Source organism: Colossoma macropomum, unplaced genomic scaffold (genome assembly GCF_904425465.1).
Source record: "Colossoma macropomum unplaced genomic scaffold, Colossoma_macropomum, whole genome shotgun sequence".
Taxonomy (NCBI): Eukaryota; Metazoa; Chordata; class Actinopteri; order Characiformes; family Serrasalmidae; genus Colossoma; species Colossoma macropomum.
In genome coordinates, this window is record NW_023494806.1 from 27,117,705 (window position 1) to 27,139,819 (window position 22,115).

Here is a 22,115-nt window from a genome sequence, read left to right on the forward strand (position 1 = left end):
CCACATTCTGCATGTATTACAGCAGCATTGCTCTGTATTAAGAGTTCGGGCACTAAACTGGCCTGCCTGCAGTCCAGATCTGTCACCCACTGAAAACATTTGACACATTATAAAATGTAAAATATGACAAAGGAGACCCTGAACTGTTGAGCAGCTAAAATCCTATGTTAAGCAAAATGGGAAAACACTTCACTTTCAAAACTACAGCAGTTGGTCTCCTCAGTTCCCAAATGCTTACAGAGTGTTGTTAAAAGAAGAGGTGATGAGAAAAAGTGGTAAACATGCCCCCGTCCCAACTTTTTTGGAACGTGTTGTTGGCATCAAATTCAAAATGGGCATAGATTTTTCAAAAAACAATACAATTTCTCTGTTTCAACATTTGATTTATTGTTTTTGTACTATTTTCAATAAATTACAGGGTTTAAATGATTTGCACATCATTGAATTTTGTTTTTATTTATATTTTGCACAGCGTCCCAACTTTTTTGGAAATGGGGTTGTAATTCATTGCCAAAATTCCTTGTTAGCTGTAGACCTGACATCAGCATAGATAATTACATTTCATTTTATGCATGTTTTAGACACAAGGTAAAACAACAAAATGTAGCTTTCCCCTCTAAAAGCAGATTTCTTTTTAATGTCTGGATTTCCTCCAGCAATAGTGTTATGGTCACAGTCATTACTGCCTATTTCCACCATTGTTCTTTGTGCACTTGTGTGTCTTTACAATCTTTGAACGCTTAAAGCTCTTCCCATACTCTGGGCATTGAGAGAAGAGCGCTGGTGAATGCGCTGGTGTTTTTGTAGATTACTCTGTACAGTAAAACTCTTCCCACACTCTGAGCAGTGATACGGCTTCTCTCCCGTGTGAATGCGCTGGTGATTTTGGAGAGTACTCTGCACAGTAAAATTCTTCCCACACTCTGAGCAGTGATACGGCTTCTCTCCCGTGTGAATGCGCTGGTGTTGTTGGAGATTACTCTGTACAGTAAAACTCTTTCCACACTCTGTGCAGTGATACGGCTTCTCTCCTGTGTGGATACGCTGATGTTGTTGGAGAGTACTCTGCTGAGTAAAACTCTTCCCACACTCTGAGCAGTGATACGGCTTCTCTCCTGTATGAATGTGCTGGTGCTTTTGGAGAGTACTATGTAGAGTGAAACTCTTCCCACACTCTGAGCAGCGATACGGCTTCTCTCCTGTGTGGATGCGCTGGTGTTGTTCAAGATGAATCTGTTGATTAAAACTCTTCCCACACTCTGAGCAGTGATACGGCTTCTCTCCTGTGTGGATGCGCTGATGTTGTTGGAGAGTACTCTGTTGAGTGAAACTCTTTCCACACTCTGAGCAGCAATATGGTTTAACTCCTGTGTGAATGCGCTGGTGTATTTTGAGATGACTCCGTCGATTAAAACTTTTTCCACACTCTGAGCAGTAGTGAGTTCTCTCCTTGCTGCGTTTCTGTGTTTGTCTGTGAGATGTGTTCATGTGGAGGGTACCAGAAGCCATATTGGAAGCCATATTCTTACACTTTATCTGTTTCAGCAGTTCAGTCTTACTCTAACTGGAATATCCTATTGTGTTTACAGAGGTGTATTTGGGCAGTGTAAGAAAAGTGGACTCCAGGAGCAGGAGAAGAACTGAAGCTGGACGTCATTCATTTCTGAAAGAAAAAAAGAAAAAAGAAAATCTAAACTCAATGTGCAGTGTAACAAAAGTAGTCTGAACTCAATATGCTTTATCCTATACACATTTTTACACTAAATGTAACAGTTTTTTTTCTGGTTTACAAGATAATTAAGGAGCTGAAATATGAATGTTGCTACATATTTTTTGTAAGGTCTCAGCACTTATTTCAAGTCATGCATAGAAATCTCAGAGCATAATAAATCATATGATCCTTCAAACCTCTTAGGTTGCTAACACATCACACTCATAGGCTCATCTAAACAGACTGAGGATTTAAACTAATAAGAACTGACACAAAGTAAGAGAAGAATATATCTGAATAATTTCTGCTTATAAACGTTCACTGTCTGAAATGGCATTAGGAAATAAAAGTTAAGAATAACTAATGAAGTCAAGACAAGATCTCAAAGACAAAGAAAAATCTTTGATATAACTGTTTGTAGACTGGTCATGTATGCAAAGCAAAACCCCCACTTCCGTCCCAAAGATTTCAGTGGCACAGGAACAGTGGTGAACTGGCAGTGTTGTTGCACAAACATTATCTACATAGAAAGATTATAAGAACGTGACCTTAACTGTGATCTAATCACTAATGTCAATGTCTGAAGTATGCAATAAAACTCTTAGATAAATCAGAGGTAATTTGGAATCAAGTGCTGGAGTCTAATGAAACAAAAACGGATTGACAGAGGGTCTCCAAATTTCTACACACACCACATTTTACTTCTTTTTTTAATATATTGATTCCAGCAAATAAATGGTAACATTGCATTTAAATTTGTAAAAATGTCATTTAAGTTTATTCGATAGAGATGCTGTAATAATTTTTCATTTACAAAATCATCAACATGTGTAGTTTACCAGGGTGTACCAGGGTGCCTAAACATTTGAATATAACAGAAATACAGAAACATTCTGGGAATGTTATGGGAGATGCACAGTGCGTTTGTTCTGTATTTCTGTTTTCTGGGCTTTAAATTAGACACTGGTTCAAATGCCTTGGGCATTACGGGTTCCCAGTTTTAATTTGGAAATTTGTCACAAGAAAGGAACTGAGAATGTGGTGGAAAACACACCTTCTTGTGTATGTAATGTTTAAGTTTGTGTGTCGAAAATCATGCTACTGTGTTAAATATAGCCGCATGAGCTCGGGAGTACTTCAGAAAACCATTGTCACATAACACAGTCTGCTGCTACATCAAAAAAAAAAATGCAACCTGAAACTCTATCATACAAGGACAGAGCCATACAGTCCTCTGGGCCCGAGCTTATCTCAGAGGGTCTGAAAGACTGTGGGCAAATGAGTCAACGTTTCAGCTCGCTTTTGTCAGAAACAACCAATGAGTTCTCCGCACCAAAAATGAAACGGACTATCCAGATGCTGCCATCAAGACAACGTTTTTCCCGGAACGTCCCTGGTTGTGTCAGCAAGACTTTATTCTGTATGCTACAACAGCATGTCTTCATAGACACAGAGTGCCTGCAGTGCAAATCTGTCTCCTATTGAAAATGCATGGCTCACCATGAAGATAATCAGATACTGATAACCACGGACGGTTGGGCAGCTGAAGTCAAGCAAAAATATCACAAAGCAAAACTCCAACAATTAGTATCCTTAGTTCCCAAACAATTAAAAAGTGTAATTAAAAGGAAAAGTGATGTAACACAGAGGTAAACATGCCTCTGTCCCAACTCTTTTGGCATCATTTGTTGTAGGCATCAAATTCTAAATTTGTTCATATTTACAAAATACAATTAAGTTTGTCAGTGAAAACGGTGGAATTCTTTTTTTTGGACTTTTGTTAATGAAATAAAATCTCAAGAAAAAGAAAAAAATAATTTTTTACTTTTTTTTGCATTTTAAAAAATATCCCAACTTTTCCAGCAATGTGGTTTATATTAATGTGTTTATACTGAAGGTAAGAGCTGAATGGATTATCTGTAAATACAGCACAAATAGTGTTATTAGTTAACACAATTTGGCAACAGTTATGTTAAAGTGTTATTATATTATTTTCCCACAATGTCACTAAGGTTTGATGCAGTGAGAGGAAAGGGAGTCAGCGAACTAACTAGCAAAGACGGCATCACTAGAATTATCTTTCTCTAGGAGAGAATTGTAATTTTCTGCAAATTTTATTGTCATTAGTCTAGTTTAATCTTGGCAAAATACAGTCAGACGAAATGGCTACATAATGGGGGCGTTATTGGACTCAATAGCTCACACCTTTGTTTGATGTGTTAAACCACTTTTGCCAATGATTATGATTTTGTAACTGTGTTAACTGCAGGAAGAAAAAAACAAGACTAAGTTTCTCCTGTCAGTCAGGTAAGACTTTAATGCCACAAAAAACATCTACAGTTTCACACTCCTCAATAAGACTCTTTGATAGTCTGTAGTGCAACCTACAGAAGCCAAAATCATCAGAAACAGATCATCCTCTTCCTCTAGTGTGCACAGTGTTTGATAATAGCTTATTACCACTAATGCCAAAGCTTTCATTTTAAGAGCAAGACTGACCTGAGAAACAGGCTAAAAGGGGATCATTTGGCCACTTATCTCTATACAATTTCCCTGCACATCATTTCCCTACAAATAGGCCATCATTACATTCACAAACAGGTGCAGAAGTGCTTCTTTAGGAAAACAAGCAAAATCTGCCCAGTGATGGACTGACGACCTATCCATGGTGTATCCTGCCTTCCACTCAATGACTGCTGGGATAGGCTCCAGCTCCCACAGCGACCTAGAAGGATAAGGGCCTTTAAATTAAATTCCCCACTGTATCTGTTGTGTGTGATCTACTGAGTAAAATTTGCAGTATTTTCTGTACGGCGTAGAAGTCCCGGTGGCTGTCTGAATTATTAAAAACTCTGCTGTAATGATGGAAAACGCCTTGTTTTTCATGTGGAAAGCATATAGGCAAGACTTCAATCACTTGCAGTCTGAAGTATTAGCACACAAGTCACTATAAATCTGCAACAGAATAAACTCATGGATGCATGTGTTTGCAGCAATTATTTATTATTTTTATTCTATTATTTTATCATTTATTATAACAACACATGAAGTAGTTCTCAAGAAATGGTGGATTCCTCAATATTATTAAATTTGACATGTGTTTTTAGTAAAGACTTTCAACAGTTAATGTAATAAAAGTACATACAGGGCAGACAGCATGCATTTGTTTGGGGGCGTGGCAATATAATCGATAATTTTTCACAAAAAAAATTATGCTCATTATTTTAGATATCACTCAGGCCTTGGGGGTCAGTGTGACCGGTGTTCTACTGAAGAACTTTTTTCATGTAAGCCCAACCAACCTGTGTATAGGATTAGAGTTTTGCAGATTCAAGACATGAAAATGAAATTAAATCTAGACCTCAAAATCAAAAAATCGATTCAAACCTGAAAATATGTGTATGATCACACCCCTAGTGTGCACTGTGCAAACACTAACATATTAACATATTCAGGCATTCCTTATTCCAGCTGGTTCCGGGACAGTTTCTTCCCCTGGGCCATCAGGCCGCTGAACAGCCAGTAGTGCTGGTGTATCGGCCTATAGTCCTGTCACTGCACCTCTGAGTCAACATCTCCAGGGACACCTAACTGCATATACAGAATGTGTAGAACAGTACATTTCATAGTTTTATTTCATAACTTATTACTGAACAACTGTACATTGGAATAGTGCAATGCTAGTGTATATTGTGTATATGTGTATATTCAGAGTCAGTGTATATATATTTCTTTTTCTTCTTAGATATTTATATTTTTTTTGTATTTAAATTCTACAAGGGGGCTATGCACCTAAGATTTTCACTCACTTTCCACCTGTGTAAATGTGATGTGACAATAAGCGTGATTTGATTTTTGCTGTAATGAAAAATGCATCAAGACACCACTGTATCATACGTAATCAAATTTTACATTTTTTGTGATGCAAAGACATAAGGCCTATTATTCTTTTAATGCTAAAGTGTTAACAATTATTCGGTTTTGCATGTTTGCCACACAAACCCCCTAACAATAATGCATGACTAATCAAATAAATGCATCTTCTTACCTCAAACAACAAGACTGTCACCAAGAAATTTGCATTTAAATGACTGAGATCCTTTTTTGTTTTTTAGACCACAAAGGTCTGCAGGAAGAATTACTTAATGATGAACATTACTATCTGCCTCATCACACTCTATTCACACTCAAGCTGTCTGGAGGACCACCAGTTTTGAAGAAATGTACATAACTAGACCAGAGGACCTCTATCACAGTCCTGGAGAACCCACACTGTTCAGTTTTGTGCTTTCTTGTATCTAGCACGCCTCATTCAACTGATTAACTGATCATGTCATGGGTCATGTGTGTAAAAGTAGTGAAAACACAAAAATATGCAGAGTGTGTTGTTCTCCAGGACTGGGATTAGAAACATCTGAACCAGACCATCAAGCTCCTGAATGGAGCTCACAACACTGTACAGACCTCAATCACCCACCACAGACAATCCCACTAGCACTTAATCTACCACCTATTGACCAGCAACCCCCACCCAGACATTAACAGCTCTCAGGAAGGACTTCATATTGTTCTAGAACAAACCGTGATTTTCTCACATTTGTACAAATAACTACACAATTACAGCCGCGTTGGATAATATCAGCATATATCAGTCACTGTTTCTACACTTGTTGCAGCTACGTGTCCAATACAGCATGCCCTGTTTTTGCACATTGTTTTAAAAAGTGAATGGTTAATAAGATCTGCTTTGTTTTCACAAACTAACAGTGGAGCAGAGAAACTCATAAAGGACTCGTCTTTACAGTTTTCCTCACAATGAGTTTTCCAAGGTTTTCCAAGACGCACATATATAGTATGAATCATGAATAAATCAGAAACAAACTGCTGTTTGTTTGCCAAACCCTACTAGGAAAACATTATCAAACATTATCAATGATATTCTGGCACATCAGCTCACATCACTCGTTTGAATGAAGCTGCTTCGGTATTGGCTAAACTAATGTAAATCTATCAAATCTGATTTTCAGAACTTAAATGTATCTCAGAGTGAATGAAGAACAGTGAGTGTTAAAGTGTCGGACAGCTTCCTACCTTTAATAGTTCAGCTCTTGTTTCTGTTTCTCCAACACTGTATGAGCGCGGAGGCGCGGGCTGAGCACCATCAACACAACAACACAATCTTCTGCTGCTCCACTTTCTTCTTCTTCGTCTGTGTTTTTGGCGGTTGGCAAGCCTATGTAGCGCATTACCGCCACTTACTGGACTGGAGAGTGAAGCGCCGATAAAAGAATTTCGCATCAAACTTCTATATAAGAATGCATCGTTATTAATACGGGACTGTGACGTAACGGAATAATAATAATAATACATTAATTAATCAAATTAAACATGCTGTTATTTTCGGAAACCTTATACATTTAACTAACAATGTCTAGTACAGAGCCTAGCAACATTTTCTTCCTTCTGCGCTCACTTGTCACTCTGGGCCCTACTTGTTTTTGAATACTATAAAGATGTCTCCCTCTCGTTTCCTTCCCATAATTCCTGCAGTATCTTGGCAACTCCAATAATCGCTTTTGCTTCTGACTTACTCAATGATATCATGACTTCAATGGGCTTCATTTAGAGAATCTGTTTGCTAGCTTGTCTGCACACACATTTCCTTTCACACCTACATGTGCTGGCACCCTCAGGAAACTAGCGGACAACCGTAAATGCTGCATTCTATGAAGGACCTGGAGGATGTCATACACTGTATACAGAATCGATCCAACGACCCGCTATTTCTTGGGCTTTGTAATGCAGCTTGGGAGTTGAGCAGACAGTTGTTCTCATTGGCTACACGTCCTCTACCCACAACCGGGCCAACATTATGACTGCCAATTGAGCTGAAAATACTGTTGTCTTACGCTCTCTTTTTAATTTTGCTTCTGTGGGATGTACACAGCCACTCCTGACCACCCTGACACAGGGTCTTTAGAAGCATCTGAAAATATCTGGAAATCATACTTATATGTTTGCAGGGATGGGGAGTAGCTAAGTAGCGCGCTACTTTTTGTAGTTAACTACAAATATTTGTAGCTAATAGCTGTAGCTGCTACTGATTTATGAAATGTAGTTAATAGCTTTAGCGCCTACAAATTTTGTTGTAGCTATAGCAATAATTTTCGCTACAATTTCGCTACAGGCTTCAGGCAATCCGCGCAAAATGTGAACCACAGGACGGCGACTGTGCGATCCTGACTGAATCACAGACAGTTAGAGCAAACGGTCACACGCTGATCACCCCTTACTAGTAGGATAAACTCAGGGGTCGCAACCAAAATGTTAAGAGCCATTTTGTCCTTTCAACAAAAACGAAAACACCTTGGGAGGCACAACATTTAATGTCCGTTTTACCATATTGGCTATAAATAAGTCTCAGTATGTGCTGATGTACTAGATCATGCTAAAAATTAAATAAACAAAAACTCTGACTTACTTTGCTCTGCTTTAAGCTTTAGCTCGGCTGTAGCCGCTTTTCTCACATCTCAGCCCAGTAAACATTTGGCCGCTGAAACAACGTTGAAATCACGTATCTGACTGCCGTTTAAACTACGCTTTATTAAGGTTCAAAATGAAAGTTGAAAAGACGTCTAAACTTAGCCGTTGAAAAAACGACCAAAATAGTCACATTAAAGACGTCGTTTAAAGGCTGTTGATTTAACGTTGAAATCACGTACATAACTGCTGTTTAATTTACGTTTTCTTTAGGTCGAAAATGAAAGTTGAAAAGACGTCCAAGCTTAACTGAAAAGACGACCAAAAAAGTCACAGTAAAAACGTCATTTTAAGGTGTTCTAAGGCCTTGGAAAAAATTATAAATGATAAATTAAAAGGCATTGAGAAGTCATGCAAAATTAATTTCCACTAGTACACTCTCAAAAAAAGACAGCACTTTACCACGAATCCTATATAGAACCATTTCATGCTTAATACACTGTACAATAGACAACTTTTTTGGTGCTATATAGAATGAATTTTTTTGTATAGAACCATATACAACATATTGTATAATTATCTATCAATGTGAAAAACCTTTTCACCATGCAAAAAATCTTCCTGTAGTTAACTAACAATTTTGATTCCAATGTAAACATAAAACAAACTTTGTTAAATGGAAACTTTATTGAAAACGTGTAGTTATTCTTAATTTCATTCGTGGAACATAAAACTGGACCATGAACTTTGTCAGGACTATGACAAAGATCCTATGCATCAATTCAGAAAGAATTTTCACCTTTGAACCATAAGCTGTGTCAGTATTGTATATGATTTTCAATGTTTTAATGTAAAGGAAATCAAGGTGATTATTTAACAAGACAAAATCATTTCAAAAATCATAAAATGCATTTTAGTTTCTGACAAGTCAAACAAGAAAAGAAAAGAAAAAAAACAAAGTTAACAGCTCTGCAGGGGGCATGCTTGAGGTGATCGGCCACAGCAGAATCTATCTCATGAGCTGTGGCTTTGTTGTTCCACTTCAGAACTGCAACTAATATAAAACACAAACAAGACTGTTACAATTAATGTACACACAAAGCATTAAAATCTCCTGACAAAAACAGACAGATCTGTGGAAGGTGAAAGCCATTCTAACAACATACTTATTACTTATTTAGTCTTATCAATTAATAATCACAATGCCACAAGGCCTTTGACAGCTTTTAATTCACATATATTTAAACCTTTCAAATCTGAAATATGTTCCCATATAATATACATCTGTCCTGTCTGCAATGTAGCCAATAAGTAGTCAACTGATAATTACAAATCTATTTTTTTTAGTTATTTTTAAATGTTTATTTCAGTGGGCTTCTAAATAACTGTGAAGTAGTGATGTTGTGATATGTTTTTTTTGAATGCAAAGGGCTTGAGCTTGTCTCTAATTTTATATACTGTCTCTAATTTTATATATTCTCCTAAAACCCATGAGATTTCTAAAATCTATACAAGACAGCTGGGAACTGAAAAGCCTCTCTCTTATTTTGGTCAGTGTTTATTTGTTAAAAGAATAAAGCACAGTCCAAAGAACGAACTGGGTAGTAAATAGTACAGAATGCAGCTATATAACATAGGAAGCATCACAGAAAAGCTCAGCATTATTATTTGACTTTTTTAAATGCCTTACAAATTCCAATATCAAATTTGACTGAAATGACTACAATTAATGATTCTGCTTCTTTAGTTTAGTACTGGTGTTATGTGTAACATTGCTCAAACACAAACCTCATCTAGGTCTCCATTAGAGTCAGCAGACTTGTCAGTGTAGTGTAGGACACAGAATGACTTACTTTGAACTATAGAAATGAACAAAACTTCACCACTACGGCCATTTTAGGCAACACAAAGGCTGCACAGGACTGCTGTTGGATCAATAATTATGACTGTCATTTCCATAAAAAACGATTCTAGATCAGCAATCCTACTCCTGAGACAGAGAGGTCACCCATGGCACTTACTCTGTGATGACATGTTGTTCACTTTTATAGCCCACAGTATGTCATACTGTGTTGTACACCACATTGAGAAGTCTGCGCCACCTTAATGAAGACATAAAATGATTTAGGTGAATATTGACTTTTAGTGTTTGTTAGAAATGTTAGCTTCACAGCTCCGTTACTAAACTAAAGACATTTTATATTTTGCTGAACCATTCCTTTAAATAGGCTCTTAGTCATAAAATGAGTACGGCAACTGATAACCAGGAAACCTGTACATAAATTGTTAACACATTACGTTCTATTGTGTTTGCGATAATACTTACTTTTTTAACTTGTGTGCATTATTTGACCACTGCCAGTATGTTGTTGTGGCACACAGACAAATTCAGTCAGCTTCTGAAACAAATATTTGTTTGCAAAAGACGACAGTCAGCAACAGTTAATTCAGTAACTTATCTCTGATAGCACATTTGATTGTCTAATAAAAACTCACTAATGATTTCAACGTGTGTAGCCAAAGCTAATGAATGAAGCATCAGAATGACTGCCCCATTTCCCCCTGCCTACCAACATCTACAAATACAGCTGTAGCTTCTGCAGCTGTATAAAAAAATAAGGTAGTTAGCTAGCTAGCGTTAGCTACTCAAATTACCTAGCTGCATAAGCTAACTACTTTCAAATATTGTAAAATAATCATTAATTGTGGTACTTCGTTTCAAAGTAAAAATATACTCCTGGCAGTTTTAAAATGAACCTCGAACTATTCATGCATGTAACTACAAGCTTAGATAAATATAGCTAATGTAGCTCAATATAACTAACGGCTAACTTTTACAAAGCCCGCGCAAAAATCCAAGATGAACACCGACGTAGATGTTATATGGAGTGCTACATACACAATATACAACTATTATTCACATTAGCGTTTTACTAGTATGATTATGTGGTGTTTCTAAGAAGTTATTAGCAAATACGTATACGGGGGCAACAACAAAAATAGCTAACGTCATGAAGTGTGTGTTGTCGTGATGAACAAATAGCATTAGCTAGCGAGCGTAGCTTTTATCAGGACCTTCACCATCAATCACTTATTGTGAAAACTGTGTTAGAACTGTGTGTTATAATGATTTTACACCAAAGGAGGATTATGTTTTTTTTACCTAAAAGTCTAGTTCTGCTGTGGAGCCGCAACAGCTCTGCAGCAGTGGAGAGATTATTAAGCTGCGCAGGCCTGATTCTCACCCCAAACTGAACCAGGGTCACTGATGAGAATTTTGAGGCTAATGTGTTGCTGAAGTTTAACAAAGGACTCTAAACATGTACATTTCTGTACATATCTTGCTGAAATGTTTAAATTGTAGCAGTTTTATTTCAACAGTTGACAGTGCTTTGCACAAAATTGTTTGGTTTGTATACAATTATTTGGGTTGATTTTTACTAGGAAAAACCTGGAATGATTGACTTTGCCCTCAGTCTACATTTTTGTTGGATATCATGCCTTTGGTTGTGTAAGTTTGATTGTTGGTTACACTTAAACTCACTTTTTGGTGATCTTTTTGTATATTTTCAGCTTTTCAATTGTATGTTTCTTTCTGGCACATGACTAAATGCAGTGTCTTGTTCACACTTTCAGTTGCGCTTGTTTGGTGTGTCAGGTGGAGATTCACAAACATTCTGACAATCGCGCTTAGATGGTAGTTTAAAAGTAGTGCACTACTTTTCAAAAAAGTAGCTAAAAAATAGCCACTACTTTTTTTCTCCTGGAAAAGTAGCTAAATTGTAGTTAGCTACAACTTTTGGGAAAGTAACTACAAAGTAGCTTACTACTAATTTTTCAGTAGCTATCCCAACCCTGTATGTTTGTTCCAAATACAGTCCTGCCATCTGTGTTTTTTAATACAAATTCTTCCTTACTTCTTATGTGCAATTGTAAATATACGATGGGCATTGAAAAATTGGAATTGCAGACAGAACTACGGAGCCACATAAACTGACACTTATCAGCCCTATGAGGCATGCAGTTTTATGTCCCATTCAGCCAATGCTTTTAATTTTGTCAGTGCCCTGTTCCCAACAGCCCTGTAATGTATTCTATGTAGGATGGCCATCTCTGTGGCCTTTTAACCCCACCAGCATGACATTGCTAGTGTAAGTCTTCTGATTACTGATGGCATGGCATTTCACCCATTTCTACTTGAATTGCTGCAATTGGAGAGGACCTGAAAGCACCATAGCACACCCAGGCCTGTGTCAGAAATACATCAACCTTATTCAATGTGTTTTTGACGCCGAGCCATACACTATTCTATGGGAGCATATCGGTAGTAAAATTCTAATGAAAATGTAATATGTAAATACCTTTGAAAAGGTAAATGTTTGAATTTAAATTTCCCCAATCATATATGTAATTTTGTCTCAAAATGAAAATTCAAATTCAGTTTTACCATTTACATTTGGTGCACTAGTTTTGACATTTCATTTACACAAAGATGGTTCATGAGTGGCTTTATACAACAATAGTGTCTAAATGATTATTAAAATGTAATTTGCCTTATATGCATTCGCACTGTCTAATAATGTTTTAAAATTGCATTATTAAAGAGAATACAAAGTTAGAAAGAGGGCAAAATTCATATATAAAAAGGGACACAGTGCTTCTCCTCTTTGCAATTACATATTCTCGCCTACTGCGCTCATTCTGAGGCAAAATTCATTTGACCCCCTTGCTTTTTCATTTTCACAGACTGCCAGTCATCCTGTCAGGGCAGGACCAACAGCACGAGCAGCGGAAAAGCCTTTGTCTAAAAACATGGCAGATGGTCTTACATTAGAAGTTGGGGTGAAACAGAGCAATACCTCCATTTTGTGATGATTATTATGGATCTACATTAATGTCTTTGTTAGCCAACTATAGCCTACAGACAGAGATTTATCCAGCATCGAGGGCTATCTTCTAATGTACATAGTGAGACCTTTTTACTTTTATTTTTACACATTCCCTCTATTTTTTTTACAGGCTTAAAAGTAATTGGACACACTACCATAATTATGAAAACCAGGATTTTGAGATTTACTTTTTATTAAGTTTAAATTTGAAAACAGGTATAACATAGGAAGCACAGAGTATTTCCATTTAAAACAATTCGACAGTTAGGTAGTAAAAAAAGAAAAAACACACAAAAAGAACTTAGAGGAATACTTAAGTGCTATCCAGACCCACATGCTGTGCTCCTGCGTCCAGATAAGACAAATATTTTCTCCATTTAGAGTGAAACATCTCCAAATTTTTCTGAAGCCTAAATGATAGATTTTCCAATGCAGCCAACCGGCCCATTTCTGCATACCAGTAAGATGCAGACGGTGTTGTGGAAGCCCTCCACTCTCTAACAATCAATTTACGGCCCAGCATTAAGGCTGTCTGAGTCCAGTCAGCCTCAGAAGGCTCCAAATCTGACAAAGCAGAGGGCTCCCCCAAGATACACAATCCAGGTGAGAACTGAATGTGTTTGCCCAGAATTTCCTCAATATAGTATTGGATGTCAGACCAGTATATTAGGGCATTCCCACATCATGTGTATCAATATGCCTGGCTTGACTCCACAGCGCCAACACGTGGACCTATCTAGTAAGCCGATTCTATGTAGTCTAGATGGAGTCCAATATGCTCTATTTATGATTTTAAACTGAATGATTTGTGTCTTCAGCTCTCTGGACATTTTCTTTGGAAGCATCAAAATCCTATCCCACTCTGTTTGAGTAAAAGAGGCATTAAGATCTGTTTCCCAGGTTGCCTTGAGAGAGGATTCTTTACTGTTAAGGACAGAGTTAAGAATGGTGTAATACCTAGCAGCCTCATGGCCTTTACCAAAGTGTTTCAGAATCTGGTCAGAAATAACTGCCTTAGAGGGACATGCTGTCAAGGAGCCAAAGGTTTGCTTCAACAGATTTCTTATTTGACAATATCTCCAGAACTGGTTTGGCGGTAGATTAAACTGTTGTTTAAGACAGTCAAAGGACTTAAGTGAGTCACTGCAGTATAAATCACCTATTGTTTTAATGTCTCTTTGAAACCATTCTTTCCAAAAGAATGGGGATTTACCTATAAGTAGTCTGGGGTTATACCATATTCCAGCAGAGGAGGTTAGGTATGGGTTAAACTGAAGCAAAGACGAGGTTTTTTTTCCATATCCATTGTAGATGCATCAAAATAGGGTGGCTTTTTTGCTCAGCTCTGAGCTTAGCAGTAGTATAACGTATAGGGGGAAGGGGGCTGCAAATGGAAGCTTCTATCATAAACCACAGGGGGGGCCCTTTCTGGAGGGAGTGTCCAGTGCGCTAAATGTCGGAGGCAGAAGGCATAATGATAAAGTCGCAAGTTAGGGAGGCCTAAGTCAACCCCTGTCAACTGGCCTTTGAAGAGTTTTTAAGCTAATTCTTGGGCGTTTGCCTTTCCAAAGAAATATATTACAAAGTTTGTCAAATTGATCAAAATACTTAAGAGGAATGCTTACTGGCAATGTCTGAAGCAGATAATTGAATTTTGGGATTATGTTCATCTTGATAGTATTTATTTTACCCCACAGAGAAAGGTAGAGCAGGGTCCAACGTTCAATATTAGATTTAAATCTATCTAACAGAGGTTCAATGTTGGTTTTGACTAGCTCTGATAAAAGGTGCGGGAAAGTAATACCAAGATATTTTATGCCCTTTCTGGGCCAAGCGAAATTCCCAAAGTTAAAAAAAGACTGTGGGCAATAGGCAGTTAAAGGCAGAGCCTCCGATTTCCCCCAGTTAACCTTATAGCCTGAAATTTTAGAGAATCTACTAATTAAATTGATTAGTAATAATGTCATCAGCATACAGCATAAGCTTATGAACCGAATTTTGTACCTGAATGCCAGAGATTGTATCATCTTGCCGTATGGCCATTGCCAGTGGTTCTAAGGCTAAGGCGAAAAGAAGGGGAGACAGGGGACACCCCTGTCTCGTACCTCTTTCCAAAAAGGGGGAGATATAATGCCATTAGTGATAACCCTGGCCCTAGGCGAAGTATATATAAGCTTGATCCATCGAATAAAATTGTTCCCAAAGCCAAAGGCTTCCATGGCCAAAAACAAATATTTCCACTCCACCCTGTCAAAAGCTTTCTCTGCATCGAGAGATATAGCGGCGACGGGAAAAGAGATCGATGACGCCTCCCACATAATATTAATGAGACGCCTAACATTGTTCGTTATAGCACGGGACTTTATAAAGCCAACCTGGTCTGGGTGGATCAATGAAGAGATAACCTTGTCTAGTCTATTAGCTAGTATTTTAGAGATGATTTTGCTGTCACAGGGGATTAAGCTAATTGGTCTATAGTTTTTGCACTCCAAAGGATCTTTATCCTTTTTCAGAATAATAGGCTTCCGACAGGGATGTAGGGAGGCTGCCTCTGACCATTGATTCATTGTACATGTCTAAAAGCATCGGTGCTAGCTCCTCTACATAAGTTTTATAAAATTCAGATGTGAAACCATCTAACCCAGGAGCTTTAGCACTAGGTAGCGGTTTGATAACTGAAATTACTTCAGCTTTAGTGAGGGGGCAGTCAAGCATATTAGTTTGATCCTCAGTTAGTCTAGGCAGGTTACAAGCCGAAAGGAATGAGGTGATGTTTTGAGTATCTGTGTGTACTTCTGCTGTATAAAGTTTAATATAATACTTTCTAAAGACATCATTTACTTCTTGAGGGTTATAAGAGAGAGTATCTGCATCCCCCCTAATCACAGAAATATTACTTAAAGTCTCTTTCTGCTTTATACATCTAGCTAAGAACTTGCCCGCCTTATCGCCCTCCTCAAAAAATTTCTGTCTGGCTTGAAAAAGGGAGAACTCTGCCTGTTTTGTTAAGATAGAATTTAACTCATATTTCAGTTGGGTCAATTTGACTAAATTCTCAGCAGTTGGACTGAACTTGAATTTATTTTCTGCAAGTCCAATCTTGTCCTCCAAGTCCATTTGCTTAGCTCTATTAAGTTTCTTTTTATAGGAAGCATGTTGAATAATAAAGCCTCTTATGTATGCCTTGAATGCTTCCCACACCACAGAAGGAGAGGGCATTGAAGTAATATTGGTTTCTTTAAAAAAATTAATCTGGCTTCGCAGTGAAGTTGTGAAGTATTGATCATCCAGCAGGCTAGAGTTCAGTCTCCACCTTGGAGTTTTACATAATTTCCTGAATGGAATTAAAGATAGAGATACTGGGGCGTGATCAGAAATTATTATACTTCCTATACTACAGGCAGATATTGAATTAATCAAATTATTTGAAATAAGGAAAAAATCTGTCCTAGAGAAAGTATTATGGGGATGCGAATAAAATGTATAGTCCTTCCCATCAGGATTAAGCAGACGCCAAATGTCCACCAAGCCAACGTCCTTACACCAATCATGCAGCCATCTATCACCTTTGTAAGGATGTAATGATGAAGCGCTACGATCAAGAAAAGGATCCATAACGTTATTGAAATCGCCCCCTAAAATTACTGGGAAATTCCCCATACTTTCAAATTTTGATTCTAGGAATCCGAAAAAAGCTTGAGCATTATAATTGGGAGCATAAATATTTGCTAAAATCACTGTATGACCTTGGAGTTCTGCCAAAAGTATTATTATTCTACCAGAGTCGTCTGCAAATTCCTTTATACATTTGAATTGGAGATTTTTATTAATTAAAATTGCTACCCCCCTGCTTCTCCCACTATCGCCAGAAGCCGTTACATGACCTATCCAGTTCTGCTGCAGTGTCTTAGATAATCTGGCTGTTAAATGTGTTTCCTGAAGGAACAAAATGTCATATTTTTTAGATTTAAGAAACTGCAGAACCTTTTTCCTCTTCACAGGATGATTTAGACCTCTGACGTTCCAGGACACAACATGTAGGTCATCAGTAATATACCTTACCATATTAAACCCCTTTTAACATATATCGCAATGACAAACTTACTACCTATAAGGATATTGAGAACATTGCCTCCAAAAAGAAAAAAAAACAAAAAAGGAGGAACAAAGCCACACATAACAAAAGTAACAGAAATTATTACACAGTCGCATTGCGTTAACAGAACGTAACGCTGGTGCTAAAAACATTGAAAGTAGGTCCGTGACAGCTGCACGAGAGCCGCCAGAGAAACGAAAGTGTCCGCAGTGACAAAGTAAGGCGTCAGAAAGGGAAGCGACAGGCCATAAAACTGCAGGGACTATCAGCTATATCATAATAACGAAAGGGAAAATATTACACATTACAGTATAATGAAGCAAAAAACCAAAGGCCTGCCAGATATGAAATAACCGTGAATTATAGACATTTTTAAGGAATGAAACCAAAAGTTCCTAAGCGCTTCAATGGTATTACCTCTTGTGAAATACCGTTAAATCGCAAGTTTCATTCAGTCCCTTGCGAGGTAGAAATCCCGCTGCGAATGAAAGCCAGCGCTGCCTTCGGATCTCCGAACTCGCGCCGGCCCTCTGGAGAATGGATGACAAGCACTGCTGGATAGACGAGGGCGAAACGAATCCGCTGCTCGGAGAGCAGCCTTTTGCATTCACTAAACCGAAGTCTCTTTTCTGTGAGGCGTTTGGAAAAGTCCGGGAAAACCATTATTCTCTTTCCATTCCAGAGTACACGACCCTGGTTACGTGCCGCCTCGGCGATGCGAACCCTGTCCTGGTATTTGAAGAACCTAGCTATGAGAGCTCTGGGCGGTTGGTCTGATTTTGCACGAGGAGCGCCAACTCTGTGTGCCCGCTCAATCTCCAGTCCGCCTGGGAACTCGATGCTTAACAACTCCGGAATCACTCTGCAGAGGAATGAGAGCGGGTCCCCCTGCTCGCATTTCTCGGGAAAGCCTACAAAACGCAAGTTCTTTCTTCGGCCCCTGTTCTCGATATCGTCCAGCTTATCCTTCAGTAGCTCGACTTCACTGCGAGAGGCAGGGGGATTGCTCTTTAGCTCACTGTAAGCATCTTCCACAAAATCCAAACGGCTTTCCACTTGATTAAGGCGGTTAGCAATGTCGGACAGTTTGTTTTCTACTGCAGAGATAACTTGCTTAATGTCATCCAGCTTTCTGTCATGTGCTTCCGCAGTAGCTTTAAGCAGCACGTAGACTTTGGAGATCTCTTTCGCTAACTCCGTCGGCGAGGAGGCAGCCATTTCAGTTGCAGTGTCAGGCAGCGGCTCGTTAGCTGGGCTAGCGTGGTTGCTGGCCTTTGCAGTACCGGGGTTGTTTCTGGTCGTCATGGCGGAACTTTTGGTGTTATACGGCATCTCGAGAAAGTTTACCTCAATCAGGTTTAGATGTGACTTTGGAAAAAAGGTTAACTGTCGCTTCCCAGTATAATTTTCCTAGTAAGCGGACGGAGCAAATCCCTTACGCAGCCATTCTCATTGAAGGCGTCACGTGACTCCCCGAAAACCAGGATTATTTTTAATACTTGGTTACTAATTGTTTACAGTCAACTACTGCCTGCAGTCTGAAACCCATGCACATCACCAAATGCTGAATTTGCTCCCTTGAGATGCTTTGCCAGGCCTTTTCTGCAATTGCCTTCAGTTACTACTTGTTTGTCGGTCTTTCTGCCTTTAGTTTTGTCTTTAGCAAGTTTTGAGAATGTCCTTTCACAATATACATTATAAGCCTCATGCTTTAAATGTGGAGACATTAAGCAACAGTAGGTGTAGACCTAGGCCTTAGACTTTATGATGAAGTTAGAGTAAGCAAAAGTGGGCTTCCGTCTAAGCCCCAGGCTTACACTGAGGCTAAAGTAGGCTATAGTGTATTTAGCATAAGTAAAAGCAGATATATAGTTGGGGCTTAGGCTCCTGATGTAGTTAGCATGAATGAAAGGAGGCAGAAGCCAAGTCATTAGGCTAACAATGAAGTTATAATGAGATAGCAAAATAAGCAAAACCCTGGCCTCAAGCCAGGCTTCAGGCCTTTAATGTAGTAAAATAAGTAAGGCTGAGGCCTTGCTGTGAGGCTATTTTAGCTCACTCAAACTTAATCATAAGCATAATGTATGTTGGTATGTACCTCCTTTCATTCAGTCTAACTATGTCATGAGAGTGAGGCCTAACTATTAATCTACTTGCACTTACTCCAACTACACTGTCAGCCTAAGTGGAAGTGCATTTCAAGTTAGTAAAAAATATTAGTAGCTAAGCCTTGGGCTTATAGGGTAGCTAAAGTGAATGAAAAGAGGAACATAGCAAAGAATCGCACTTATGATAAAAAAGTAGAAGTTGCTGCAGAGCTATGCCCTAAGTTTATGATGAAGTTAGGGCAGGTAAGAGTATGTTTAGAGACGTGTTAGAGAAAGCAAAAGTGATTTTATGGCTAGTCCTCTGGTTTATGATGAAGTTAGAGTTGGTAATAGTGTGTTCAGAGTTAGGCTTTAAGCTTATGGTGTAGTCAGAACAACCAATAGATGTTTAGAGCTAGGCCACAGCCATATGATGAAATGAAGATGAGTGAAAGGAGGTACAGACTAAGGCTTTAAGCTCATTACTTAAAATAAGCAAAACTAGGCCTGGAGCTATGCATCAGGCTTATAATGTAGACAGGTAATATCAGGTGAAGAGCTAGCCCTTAGGTTTACAATAAAGCATGTACAATTAGGTACAGAATAAGCAATTAAGCTGACGATGGTTAGAGTAAGTGAAAAGAGGTTTCCAGCTAGGCCTCATGCCTTTATTGCAGTGAAATATGTAACATTGGTTTCAGAGCAAGGTCTTAGGTTTTTCGTGACATTAGAGTAAAGCATAAACCTAGAGTCTAGATCTATGGCTGTAGTTGCTTACATTGCATTTTAAGCTCATGGTGAAGCTAAAGTAAGCATAAGTAGTCTTTCAGCTGGGCTTCACACTTATCATGCATATAGCATAAGGAACAGTAGCTCAGAAATTGAGCCTTAAGTTTTAATGAACTTCAGCAAAGAAATGATGCCAGGTGTCTAGTTCAAGCAAATAGGTAGAATTAAAAGACAGAGCACCTGGGGACATTTAAATTTTGAATATTTCAAGTGCCCATGTAATATTTCAAGGTCTACTACAAATGTCTGTATTTTACTGTTGAAAATTTTGCATATTTTGAATGAACAATAGCCAGCTCGGGTTACAGTACATTGATTTAAAATGAAATAATTTTTTTTTTTCTCTGGCTCACAGATTTGATTTTTTTTTTATTATGGCCCTTTTACAGGTTCAGTTTGACACCCCTGCTATAGAGCTAGGCCTTTGGTTTGTGTTGAAGAGAGCTAAGATTTAAGCTCATGCTGTAGTTAGAGTAGGCCAAATTAGCATTTACAGCTAGGCCTCGGGTTTTCATGTAGTCAGAGTAAGTACTAGTACATTTAGAGCTAGGCCTTGGGCTTATGGTGAAGATGGATATTGTAAAAGTAGATTCAGGGTAAGACCTTTAGCTTTTGCTGAGGTCAGAGTAAGAAAGCAAGATTACAGCTAGGCCTTGGCCCTATAATCGAGCTAGCCTAAACTTATCACAAACCTAGGAACTAGCTGCAAAATACTCTGACTACATCATCAGCATGAGGTCTTGCCCAAAACCTTGTATGACTTACTGACTTAATGTTCTTACTCCATTTTAGGGTCAGAAGGGGGGAAGCAGGGTGAAGCTGGTTTTAAACAAATACTGTGTGAGCTTAGAAGACTGCGAACAGACACTCAAGGAAAGAAAAAGTTCCCCTGGATTCTCCTGGACTTTTAATGAATGTCACATGCTTCTGAATGTAATTAATTAAATTGTATAATATTGTGAATAGTGGAAATGTTGATATATTTGTATTCTGTAGTTTGTATTTTTGTACTCTGTATTTGAATGTCTTGAAATGTATTGAAATAAATTTCCTCAATAAAGTTTGCTATAAAAAGCAAACCCGGTGAACTGTGCTGAGCTGTGTTTTCTTTGATTAAGTTCAGTGCCTTGCAGCCCTGAATTTTAACTTTTTCCCCTCACTTATTTCGTTCGCAAATTCGTAGTGAACTGTACCGTGAACTGTGAGGTTTAGCAAGCCATGTCCCCAAGGGAAGCCATACCACCAGTGGTGGGGAGACTTTGGGCTAAACTACGTTAGGTAAGCTACAAATTGTTCCGAAGTAGGATGTCAGCTGTTACAGAGCCAAATGGATAAACGCTAAGATATTCATTCATTGACAGCACTCCCAAATCGTAAAGATTTTGAAATCCTCTTTCTTCAAGAAAGAGCTTTGCGGAGTTTCACACAAATCTTTAATGCTGGCGTTGGAAACAACTTCTGGAAGGACTGAGAAATTGACACCGCTGCTCCACAAGATGTTAGATTCTGGACTGGCAAGGTGGTGGACACTGATGTTGAGCAGTACCTACACAGGTATTATGAAACTGTATAGCCTGTGTTTAAACCTCTGGATTAACTTGGCTTGTGGTCCACCGTTATAAGGTGAAGCTGTATCATAATTCAGATGGCAGTCTTTACCAGAGCCCGAATTCAGTCTCGTTGGGACCGTAGAACGGCAGGATCTGGTACCCTGGCCATATCCAGAGATGTTACATCTGCAGTTCTTAAGACCAACAAGTAAAAGATTGTGAGGCTCTGAAGTGTTGGAAGGGCGGGGAACTTGGGCATACAGGTAAAAGTGCCTCTACCACCCATGATCTCTGTTTCTTCTCCCAGATGACTAGAATGAAATGGATGAGACGCCGCCGCCTTATACGGACAGCTACGCGCCTCTACAGGACCTAGTTAAAACCAAGATAAGGGAGGCGGAGCCGCGCACAACAGACACCACAGGCCGGCTAAATCGCATGTCATTTTAAGTCGAAACTTCATAAAAATTGCCCAAAGTACAAAAGAAAAAAGAATAGGAAAAAAAAAGATAA

At 38.6% G+C, this 22,115-nt stretch overlaps 1 protein-coding gene across 1 annotated transcript; it reads right to left on the bottom strand.

Moving 5' to 3' along the window:
- Positions 1–438: 438 nt before the first annotated feature.
- LOC118827261 (zinc finger protein 239-like) lies at positions 439–6,914 on the bottom strand. The gene is made up of 2 exons (XM_036598551.1): positions 6,803–6,914; positions 439–1,663 (listed from the first exon to the last, which is right to left on the bottom strand). Exon 2 carries the CDS (start codon positions 1,519–1,521, stop codon positions 724–726), a length of 798 nt encoding a protein of 265 aa, XP_036454444.1. The 5' UTR covers positions 1,522–1,663; positions 6,803–6,914; the 3' UTR covers positions 439–723.
- Between the last annotated feature and the right edge of the window lie 15,201 nt (positions 6,915–22,115).

Coding starts and splice junctions, on each gene's coding strand:
- LOC118827261 (XM_036598551.1), bottom strand. CDS start 1,521: ATGGCTTCCAATATGGCTTCTGGTACCCTCCACATGAACACATCTCAC.